Source organism: Nerophis ophidion, linkage group LG02 (genome assembly GCF_033978795.1).
Source record: "Nerophis ophidion isolate RoL-2023_Sa linkage group LG02, RoL_Noph_v1.0, whole genome shotgun sequence".
NCBI classification, from domain to species: Eukaryota; Metazoa; Chordata; class Actinopteri; order Syngnathiformes; family Syngnathidae; genus Nerophis; species Nerophis ophidion.
The window spans coordinates 37,254,269-37,266,767 of record NC_084612.1 but is presented as its reverse complement, the minus strand read 5'-3'; the positions used below and the strand labels follow the sequence as shown (position 1 = coordinate 37,266,767).

Sequence of the window (12,499 nt, the reverse complement as noted above, 5' to 3'; positions counted from 1 at the left end):
AATACAGTATATAACAAATTGTGTTGAATTGAGAATTGCTTCAAAATCAAATAGTCACCCCGAAGAATCTGAATCAAATTGTGAGGTGCCCAAAGATTCCCACATCTAGCCGGTAGTACAGACAAAAACTTAATTTAAATAACTTTTGCACTTGTTATCAATTATACATGCGGTCTTAGTAGAAAACACGCAACATGCCCACTAACAGTACACAAAATGTTATAGTTTCCACATGCTGCTGAGCGCGTTATTTGGATCGTAGTAGATCAGGCCCTTAGTGTGAACGGAGAAAAAGACAACTGTCCCAGCTTACCCTGTTGTTCACATTCTGTGTTTACATAGTACAGTCAGTTGCCCATTGAATGTGTTAAGCAACGCCAATCACTCTCATTCAAAGAGTTAAACGGGACCCCGAGATATCCTCTTGCTGATTCACTCAGTTTGAACTTGCTAGAGTTGAACATTGGTCCAATAACCCTGTTCAAATCCGGCCCGAGGTTTTAAAGAGGTATTAGATTGCATATTAAATGCATTCCTTGCATTTTGTTTTAAAAAATCAGTGCTACCATTGTAAATACTCTGACTTGTCAAGAGGCCGGTGTTATTGTTGTTTGGATACTTTTTAGTATTTGGCATGCTTCTTGCAGCTAGCAATCCAGCTTGGAATGAGCCACAAAGTTCAGCAGACAGCTCACCACAGCTTCCAGGTTGGTCGCAAGGCAGTGCTGGGGTGCTGTTTGTCTGTGTGTACAAGTGCGTTCAACAAGGATTACCATGCATTGGCAGGAATAGTAAAAGTACAGCAGGGATCAAAATAAAGAGTCACATATTTACAAGAACACACTCTTTAACTTGCTGCACACTCGCAGGAAACAGAATAAAATCTAAAATGTTGACTTCACAACTGTGTGGTATTAGTGAGATTTATTTAACACCAGTTTATTTAATCTATCTTGATTCCCACTTTACTAGTACTCTCGATTTATTTTGCCTGATGTTGGAAACATTTCTTTTGGATATCCATACTCTTCTTGTTGGTTGCTGTATGATACATTAATGTATTTTTCTTAATTTTGTCTTTTTTATTTTTTTTTTATAGTATATAATTGTGTTGGGGCATTCTTAGGAGAATTGGTTCAGACTGAGCCACATTTCATAAAATGCTTTACTAGTATATTTATCGAAGACATTTCCAGGGTCACGCCATGCAATATTGAGTATTTCTCACCTTCTGAATGGGTGGTAATCTCCTGCTCTCCCTGTGAACTGCCTCAAGAGCCTCTATTTGCATGGCAACTATGCCTGTGGGTCAGAGGATAAGGTCTATTACCTGGCAGCCAGCATACCAGTGCACACACAGAAGGGGTACAGGAACATGTACTTACATATAGTCACACAACCAGTGTGTATTTAGAGGATTTAAGGACATTTAACACGAGTTAATCAGCTCAGAGGTGTTACTGAGAATACACACCAGCAGGAGTTATACTGCACAAAGCTGAGGGAATTAGGACAGCAGCTGCGTGAATGAACACGGTGCGTGACATACCTGGGATCATGCTGTGGAGGTTCTTGATGTGTTCCTGGGTTACACCGCTCTCTGTACACACTTTGTCAATGAAGCGAGCCACAAATCTGACAACGGAGTTGGCCACGTCGCTGTTCTCCGATTCCTCAAACCCACTTTCCGTGTCAAAGCTCTCAGCAACGCTGCCGGCGATGCTATAAATGGTAAATGATGTGATGAAAAGCATGCATATCCAAGGGGAGAAGCAGGAGCTGTGTTGACAAATATTAGCAGCGAGCCTGGCACATGGGACATGTAGACTAGACTTAAACTTCCTTTTAATTGTTATTCAAATTTGAACTTTACAGTACAGATAAGCACAGATTTTTGTTGTATTAGCTCATGTTCGTATAAAAAAGCAATAAGGTGTAGAAATACATAAATATATTACTGTACAGATAAATATATTGCACTTTTGCAAATGCATCCACGTTTATGGATGTATGTTGTATTGTCTTTATATTCTAGCAAGTTAAACAATTTTTATGATGTGTATTGCTGGGATTAATCTATTGTCCGTTGGAAATGTTTCTCATTAAGTAAACTGCCATCTTAAATCCTCACTAGTGAGTGGCAGGGTCCAAATGTCCTTAAAAACCAACACGTTTGGAGTTAAAATGAAAAAGCATGCTAAGGGCTTCAAAAAGTCGTTGAAACGGGAAGGATAATAACAATCCTAAAAAAAACACAACAATTTCAAAAGGACCCTTGTTTTTAGGGCCACTGCTCGGGCCCTAAAAACAAATACCGGTAAGAGCAAATATATACATAAACAAATTCTTAGCTGTCCTCACTTAAATTTTAAAGAAATAATAAAAGGTTACATCTTTAGGGAGTTTTCAGAATCAAATACTGACATCTTGGGGAAGAAACTGTAAATACCACGCACCCAATATGCAAACATTGTGTTCTCCTGAGTGTTTTTGGCAACAAACTAGCCTTTTCAAAAACATTTATTTCCCAGTGCACAGGAGAAATCCGAGTAATTGTTTGGTTTGGGCTCAGTACAGAACAGGTTTATTGATGACATCCAAAGGGCAGAAGGTTGCGGTATTTTGTGTAGTAGCAATGTCTCGAGAGCAGCTCAGACTGAAAGCAAACAGGACACGGAAAACATATTGAGTACCATTTGGCACACGAGAGTGACTTCCATTACCTCCACCCAAATACATACTTCTCATCACTTTGACATAGGAACACATACCCATCCAAACCAGGAGATATTACTGTTAAGACCTCTTCTAAATAACAATGATGGATGTATCTTACATGTATTCAACAATACTCAATACTTCTGCTGTACAGCAACCAGTGATTGGAGACACAACACATTACATATCAGTTCAACACATCAATTTAAAATCACAAAATAACATACAGTGTTTCCTCTTAATTTTCTTAATTTCTCCTTGGGGATTAAGAAAGAATTTCTGATTTCTGATTCTGATTTTTAATAATCGCAGAGGTTATGTTTAGGATCCCACCATGGTAAGGATTTTTGCAAAGAAGGGACACTTTTTTTTAAAGAGTTATATGAATATTAAAATAATTTTATGTCTTTATAAGCCCCTCATAGACTCTATACAGCTTTCAAACATTTATAAATACTTCCTATGCTCTTAAAATACCTAATACACTGACATAATTTATATATTAAACTTCAATAGGTACTCAAATCTCAACATACTCAATAATACTTTAAAATCACCAATGCACTAGACCTCAGCTAGTGAAACCTTTTTATGCTGACCTGTTGGTAACGATGCTGTTGCTTCCGCTTTCCCAATCATTGGCAGGCGTGTTGCGAAGCAATTTGTTCTTGCTTGTGTCCAAAGGAACAAGAAGGTAGACCATGAGGCTGGCATAGTGGATGGCCTGGCTGAACACGGTGCTCTCCTCGTTCTTCACCAGCTCCTGCTGCTTGTCTTTGCTCAGACTTGGCCACAAGCGCAGCTGCTCGGCAGCCAGGTCCATAGCCGTCTGATTCTCTCCTCTGTCCGCCGCAGGCACTGTGGCCACTTCCTGAAATGTTCAATGTAATTTTTTTGGACTCTGATCCATCCATCCAACCATCCATCCATCCATCCATCCATCCATCCATCCATTTTCTACCGCTTATTTCCTTTTGGGGTCGCGGGGGGCGCTGGCGCCTATCCCAGCTACAATCGGGCTCTGGACTCTGATACTTGCTGCTATTACTAAATCAGATAGTTGATCAGTATGAAACAGTTGAAAGTAGTGTATTATTACATGTCTGCTTTTGTTAATTAAGCAATTAACTTACAAAGCTAGATTGTTTGAAATGCGACACTCAAATGCTTCAAATTCTTCCGTAGTTTTGTTGTAAACAAGTAAAAAATATATTTAGATAAATAAAACACATCATCCTTTTTATTCTATTTTTATCAGAGAACTAAACAACTTATGTTTCTTAACATGTCTAATCCAAAGGATCAATGATTAGAACAAACCTAAAGCCCTCTCTAAACAGTAATGTTTAGAGCGGCCAGGTTTAGGGGGATGTCTTATGTCATCCAAATGCATTACTTCTCACACTGCTCCTTTCTCCTGCGGTAGTAGTAATAGTAGTAATAGGTGATGTACACATAAAAGTTTGGATCTTTGATATTATAGTTGTTGAACGTTGTCGCTGGCGATAAAAGAAAACAGTAGCGCTTCCAAGTCATTGGTGGAAAAATAAATCAGATTTGAGAGTGTCTTATGCAAAAAAGCAAAATATTTGTTACCTTCATTCTGGCAGCAATGCCCCACTTTTCCCCAGGGGTGTTCAGATAGAGGGCTCGGATCTGGTTTTGGACCTCGCTGTAGAATGTGGCCTCCCAAAACTGCTGGTTGGTCCAAATGGGGTGGTCTTGAATACAGGTGTAAGCAAATTGGTTCACCCCAGCAACCAGTTTCTGCAAGAAAATATATACCTAAATTAACGACACGTTACGCACATTCTTTGATTGGTTACTTTTAACATTACAGCAACTAAAGGATTCAAATGACGTTATTACTGACAATAAACATTTAAATCAGTTATTTTTGTGATTAAGAATATGTACAGTATGTTTAGGGTAACCTAACTAATCCAGACACAGTATAAAAATACATGCAGTACAGCTATTCATTCCCAAGAACCAGATAATGTTTTTGTCCGAACCAATTACACAAAAAACTGACTATTTCTATTTAATTATGTATAAAAAAGATGGATAATGATTAGTGTTATCGCGTGCATCCACATACAGTATCTAATTTACTTTATCTGTGATGACACTGACAGCTGTTCATGCCTAAAAGAAATGGAAAAACGGGAATCAAATCCGCCATGACTTTAAAGTGAAATCAATCCCTGAATTGTAACCTGTGGAAATATAAGGATGTGTAAGTGGTCTTTCAAACTCTGGGGTATTCCGAAACAGTGCTAATGTCTTTAACAAGTGTGGCCTGAAGACTAAAGCACCTGCTGAACGCACAAACAAACTGGGAAGGGAATGTGTGATACTCGGCTTCAGGTATTAAATCTGGCTGACAGGGTGGAACACTACAATGTAATGTAGAAAACCCCCTCAAAATATACTATTGTGAGACAAAACGTTAACCATGTCAATGTCATCAGCATGTAAATACCAGGGAAGATTAAACTCTGACTTCTGTTACCCCAGACTTAGACCCCATGCTGAGATTTTCATGTTCACTTCATCGATTATTTCCTAATTAGTTGTTATACAGTGTTTACAACATGGCTATTCAACTGCATTGTTCTAGGGGCTACATCTTCATTAAGCTAAAAACTGGGAGCCGGCTTCTCCCTTCACTATAATCCTTACTTTGTATATTACTGAGAACCAGCATCCTCTACACTGCTCCCCTCACCTCTCAGGGGGTGATCAAGGGTGATGGGTCAAATGCAGAGAATAATTTCGCCACACCTAGTGTGTGTGTGACAATCATTGGTACTTTAACTTTAACTTTACAGTGGACATTTGATTTTTGTCTATTAATTTTGTCAGAATTACTAAAAATAACCCTATCTACAGTATACAACAGGAGCGCTTAGCTGTTTTTAAGGACCTATTGCCAAAAAGACAGTCAAAGATCCTCCAAATGACATTACTCTAACTTTTTAGGAATCTGCTGCAAACTCTTCCAAACATTTTGAACTGAACTTGCTGGCTGATCTGGTGTCATTTCCAGGCCGGATTTGGACCTGGGGCGCCAGTAGAATTTTTTTCAATGATTTACAACACGCAGAGTAAAATCAGCTTCATTCTCCGTATGATGGGCCTGAAGCCACTCCAACAACCTATGTATTATGCATTTCTTCTGTTACATAAGCAACAGAGAAATTACTTTCCGAGAAAAAGGGATGGACAGAACAATTTCTTATGCTGATGCAATGTGATACACAGAAATGTACAACTCTATGTAACACAAATTGGTCGTACTTTCCCCCTAGCTAAACAAAGACCCTAAAACATTGTGTTCCTGCTTCAGCCTTTTTTAATGTAGTTTTCCTTCTACATTTTGTAAACTGATGGGAGATATGGAAAAGGTGCATTTACTACAGTGTATACTGTATGAAACAAGTGATTTATATTAAACAGGACTCAATTGATAATGGGAGTGTTTTTTTGTCTTTTTCCATAATCCACATAACAGGATTACACCATTTCTAAAATGGATGTTTTGCGAGATCTCGCAATACTTTTTGCGAGATCTTGCAATACTTTTTGCGATATATCGCAAAAAGGTTTATTTCCTATGTCAGTGAAACGGAAGTAAAACAGACACGATGGTGAAACAGAAGTGAAACCGACATAGCAATTAATCAATCAATAACTCAATGTTTATTTATATAGCCCTAAATCACATGTGTCTCAAAAGGCTGCACAAGCCACAACGACATCGTCGGTTCAGATCCCACATAAGGGCAAGGAAAAACTCCCAACCCAGTGGGATGTCACTGTGAATGACTATGAGAAACCTCGGAGAGGACCGCAGATAAGGGTGGACCACCCCCTCCCCCCCTTTAGGGGGGACCGGATGCAATGGACGTCGAGTGGTTGAAAAACACTGCTCTAATGTGCAACCTAAATCAACAATGATATGAATGTAAGTGAAAAAAAAGAAGAAAAACAACTCCAAAATTATCTATGCCTCACCTAGTGTTTAGTTCACCGCATGTCACTGAAGTCTGGGGATATGTGCAAGAGGGGAGAATATATATATATATATATATATATATATATATATATATATATATATATATATATATATATATATATATATATATATATATATATTACATTTAAAGCATTGCTGACAGATTGATAGTTAGAACTATACACCACTTGTATTAGAAATGGCAACAACTAAGGATGCATGTGCATGGTAGGAGCCAGTCTACCCCACAACAAGAGGATAGAGAAAAATAAGCTTATTGACTACAGAGTCGGACTGCAAATGCAGACTCGCGCAAAGTTTCTCAGGTAAATCTCTATCATACAGTATATAGAAATATCCGCTGACATCACAAGCGGGAAAACGTCACAAATTGGGCAAATTCCATACGGCTCATTGGGAGAAAGTATGAAGGAAGGCAAGATTGTTTTTTTAAATATGTCTGCAATACCTCTATGATTTGATTAAACATTTTCGGGACTTACGCAGATCATAAATATACAAAAACAGGTACTAGTAGGTAAAAAAACTTAGTTTTGCATAATTGGTCCCCTTTAAGTTACAAAACACATATTTTTAGACATTGACATTGAATATATGAATGGAACTGACATAAACAGACGCCACTACAAAGAGCTGGATAGTCCTTCAGAAGCTATGGAACAACTTCCTGTACTACATGCAGAGGGTCTAAAAGCAGATGTGTGAGTGTATTTTTATGTGTGGGGAGTGTTGGTATTGTGTCTATTCTGTCTATACTCAGCCTGGGTGTGTTTTTTTCGAAATCCCGAGATATGTGCAGGTCATTTTGACCCAGGTCATCGGTTCGTAATACTGTGAGACACTCACAAGACACTAATCGGACAGTTCAGGGGAAAAATAATGGAAGAGGGAGGAGAATAAAAATAAGGAAGTAAAGTTGAAGGAGAAAGGGGGAGTATACTACTATCTGATCAGTATGGCTGAGTGACTTGACTAATTTAAAGGTGGAATGTTGACAAAGGAGGCCAACACCCACCAAAAAAAAGCAGAAAAGGAGAAACTGCAATGTGTAAGTCAAAAGCAAAAGGGCTATCAGGATCTAAAGAAATGTTTACAACTTTAGGGGTCATGATCCCGAGGTTCATCAAGGTTCTTCAAGCATCAACTGGACATGATCACACACGTCAAATGTGTATCGCAAAGAATGAGAGATGATACATGGTGTCACTGAAGCGGCTGAACGTTAGTGGAGGCATGTACCGAGCCTGTTATGTTGTAACAAACACACCCAAGTTTTCAGGGTGTTGAGGAGTCACGGGTAGGACCGGATATTCAGCTAAGAAAGTATTAAACAATAATTGATACCTAAACAATAAATAAACAAAAAATATATAATATTTAACACAAATTAATCACGCATTCATAAATAACTTTCCCCTCTCATCCATGTAACCCGCAAATACAATGACAACACCTGCACAAGACACGCAAACCTACAACCCGATGCACAGTTCACCCCGCAAAGTTTATACAATAAATGTATCTCCCCAAAGTCATGTACATGACATGCACGTAAGGTTGGAAGCCACAGCGTACTTACGGTACCGCACATCCAATACAAGTGGTCATATGTCTTTTATTAGTTGTTTAATACGTTCCCAGGTGAATATCAGGTCCTACAATATCCATGACTCCTTAATTCCGTTTTGGCAGCGACACTCGGAGAACGTTAGTGTGTTCGTCACAGAGTGGTGGCTTGTACAAGAAAGCGGGGCTTAGTATATAATTGGTATCAGCTAAATTTATTTTGTTGTTTACAGTTAAAAGCCTACTGAAATGAGATTTTCTTATTCAAACGGTGATAGCATGTCCATTCTATGTGTCATACTTGATCATTTCGCGATTTTGCCATATTTTTGCCGAAAGGATTTAGTAGAGTACATCGACGATAAAGTTCGCAACTTTTGGTCGCTAATAAAAAAGCCTTGCCTTTACCGGAAGTAGCAGACGATGTGCGCGTGACGTCACGGGTTGTAGGGCTCCTCACATCCTCACATTGTTTACAAACAAAGCCAACAGCAGCTAGAGCTATTCGGACCGAGAAAGCGACAATTCCCCTATTAATTTGAGCAAGGATGAAAGATTTTTGGATGAGGAAATTTAGAGTGAAGGACTAGAAAAAAACAAAAACAAAAAAAAACTGACGGTTGACATGTGGTCGGGATCCATGTTCGCTTGACTGCTCTGTTCCATAGTAAAGCTTCACCTTCGGGAATTTTAAACAAGGAAACACCGGCTGTGTTTGTGTGGCTAAAGGCTAAGAGCTTCCCACCTCCAATTTCCCCAGTTTGGAGAGTCCAGAAGCTTCTCCTACGCCACAGACTTTATTGAAGAGTGTGAACATTTTTTGGCACTCTGACGTCTGAGTTTACGCTGAGCTGGCGGGAACACTAAATGCGGTTCTAAAAGGCCCTGTAAAGAGTTGGTGGTTGGCAGCCTGCAGCAAGATAACCAGCTGGTCTACATTTAACAAATCCTTCCTTGAAGCCTTTTTCCCAACCAACTACCAATCGGAGATTGAGATGCAGCTGCACTCCAACCTTCAAACCCCTAATCAGTGCTAGCAAGATTTGGAATATGATTATCGTGCCCTCTGCCTGAAGTGGAGAACTGCAAGGAGGAAGACAAATTTGTTCGCTGCATACTCATTGCCTGATCCCATGTTGGCCAGTGGTTTGTGGGGCATCGTGACCACAGTGAAACAGTTGGCCAAGGTGGGCCCCCTGATTGAACGGGATTAGAGCAACACTACAGACTATTGGGAGTCGTGTCCAGCAGTGCAACCCTGCAAGAAGGTCTGACAAGAAGGTGGAGCATGGGCCGAGTCAAAGTGGGGCAAACCTTGCTCTGCAAGGGTGAATAATTCCTTCTGGTGTACGAACATTATGAAAGACATGAGGTATGGATTTAAAAAATGCATTAAAAAATTAATAAAAATAAATAAACATCCGCTAACAGCGGAGCTAATGGGAGGGCCTCTATTCCACCCACAAAATCCAATACAAAAAATTCTCAAAGCGCAAACTATATTCCATTTACATTTCGTGACTTAAATTTCTAAGCATATGATTTGAACTTAATGAAAACGACTGAAAATAAGACAGGGGTCTGAGACTGCAGGTCCCAAGCCAGGTCTAGGGCAGTGTATGCTTAAAATGTTCAAAATAAGTAAATATGAAATTTTATAAATGTGCCCGTTAATATCCTAAAAAACATTAAATGTTATTATGAATGTGCCCTTTACTACATAACATGTACACTTATATTATGTATATAAAACCCCTAATTGAGGTGTTTGGATGTTTTTTTTAAAGGGCTTTACGGGTAGAATTGAGCAACTCCAATAGACTGCATTGTAAGATGACTTTTGATCGCATTTATTTATATTTAGAATGCAAAAAAATACAACAACAAAGTTGATCATCATATCTTTCATAATGATAGTGAATGATAAGCAACATGTAAAAAAAAGTGCACTTCCCCTTAAAAGGTATTTTGTCCTGGAGTTAGAATGTCAGAAACCTAAACAAAACCATCCTGATAGGACACAACTGTGTAAAAACATGATGTAGAAATGTAAATGTTCCAAAATAAGGTAAACATAGATTAGATAAACAAAAGTGGACATTTTTAAAATAATAATTCAGATAATCATTGTACTTATTCATTTTTAAATGAGTCACTTTCTGCATGAAGTGGACAACTGGCTGAATTGACTGCACAATGTTTCAGCTGGGAAAGTCATCAAATTTGCTTGGGGCTTTTCATTTTTTCTTATACATTTACTGTGGTGGCACGTTAACATACGTACATTATATACAAAATACTGACTTGCTAAGATATCATTGACACCCACTCATCTCTTGATAAGAGCACACATTTTTAAATATCAAATGCCAGACGAACAGCTCCTTAGCAACTCAACAAAATATAAATCACCAAATTTAACAAAGGCTTGCATGCAAAAGCTTGCATGAAACTAAGATAACCTTTACCACCAACAGACATTTAGTTCCATGCATGCAAAATCCAGATTTATGAATACTTTGCAAATCAATTTCACCTTTACTTCTATCGTAAATACATTTGCAACATGCATTCTAAAAGAGGACTCGGGTGACAAATGAAAGCTGAAGTGTTTGAGGAATGAACAGAGAATGTGGGTCAAAAACATCAGCTGTTCAGCTTCAGCATACAGAAACAAACTAAACACACACTGTCTTTGGTGAGCAAGGATTTTGTGGGAGCAGTAGGCTGTGGTATAAGGGAAGATCTTATGTTCTCTGCCCTGAATAATATAGAGGGAAGGGAAAAGTGCTCCCAACAGCGTAAAAACAGGGGGACCTTTCCTAATAAATAATTTGGTATGTGAGTTCCAAACAGTAATACTGACCACAAACAATGATGAATGGAAATATTTCCTACTGTGCATCATCATTTGCATATCATTTAAAACAAACTCAATCAAAAATATAATGTATTTTAATCTACATCAACTGTTTAATTTTGCATGAGGAAAGAGACTCAATAAAGAAGGGAATATATATGCACTTAATGTATTTAGTAAACCCAAACAAACATATATTCACATTAATGTGGGCTTGTAATTCATTTTATGTTGTTAATGTCGTACTTTAAGATGCAAGTGTTTTGGTGAAAATAAAGTCCTTTCTGCAGAGAGAACATAATATTTCTGTCATTAAACTGCTTTGTCATGTTTTTTTTAGTACTCAAATTTCCCAACAACATAGCCAAATGTTTTACATATTGACTTGTTGGGTTCTGCAGCCTTTCACTACCGCAACAACTTTTCCATTTCTGCATGTGTGACCAATTGCCCAAAAACGTTGCCAAAGACGTTTCAGGGATTTTGAGTCATTCTGTTCTGCAGATGGCTTAATAGTGAAACATTTTTAATGAGATTAATAATGATGATGTATTTATCTGCATTAGTGCGTTAATTTTGACAGCTCTAATATACATATATAAATATACATATACATATATCAATATTAGGACGTTCGGTTGATACAAATCAAGAACTAATAATCTACAATATTTCAATCAACTCAATGGCATTGCGAACATTCAATAATAGTCAAATAAGATTTGGGAAACCTGTACATCAGATATTTTAACATGCTTCTTTTTAGCAATGTTTAGTAGATTTAACATAAGGCAAACTCATATAAAAAATGGGTAAGATTTCCCGAAAAATGTATAAAGATTCAGAAGTCTTGCAAAACTTCATAAATATGTGAGAAATAAAAGGAATCCCCATCCCTGCAGGAAGAACACTTACTGTAACTTGCACACATGTCCCAATTGTGCTAAACTGGGCTTTTATTTGGTTTGGTTTGGTCATTGACCACAATCTATACTATTTTGCTATACATTATATTAGATTTATAATTCATGCCTTTGCAATTTATAACCTTATCTATATCATACTCTACAAAATGTTTACGTACATAACATCATTCTTGTGGTACTCAGGTAGCTAAATCTAGGACATCGTTCCAGACATAAGTTTCCTTCCATCTAGTGCGTCTCATGTGTGCTGTTCCTTCATTCCTTGAATTAATCTAAAATGCTAACTGACAGGACCAACATGCATTTTTAGCTATACAGTCCATCATTGTATTTGGCAAACTAAAAGAAATCCGTTCATATTTTGCAGTAACAATACCTAGACATCTT

General features: G+C 37.9%; 1 protein-coding gene across 3 annotated transcripts in view; it reads right to left on the bottom strand.

Annotated features, from left to right (window-relative positions):
* The window catches only part of sbf2 (SET binding factor 2), a 269,232-nt gene that overhangs the window by 36,722 nt on the left and 220,011 nt on the right, over positions 1 to 12,499 (bottom strand). For all 3 annotated transcript variants that reach the window (XM_061882963.1, XM_061882974.1, XM_061882982.1), the window contains 4 exons: positions 4,315 to 4,485; positions 3,318 to 3,589; positions 1,550 to 1,722; positions 1,229 to 1,302 (listed from right to left, as the gene is read on the bottom strand). In XM_061882963.1, the coding sequence (XP_061738947.1) occupies positions 1,229 to 1,302; positions 1,550 to 1,722; positions 3,318 to 3,589; positions 4,315 to 4,485 (690 nt within the window). The remainder of the gene's footprint in view (positions 1 to 1,228; positions 1,303 to 1,549; positions 1,723 to 3,317; positions 3,590 to 4,314; positions 4,486 to 12,499) is intronic.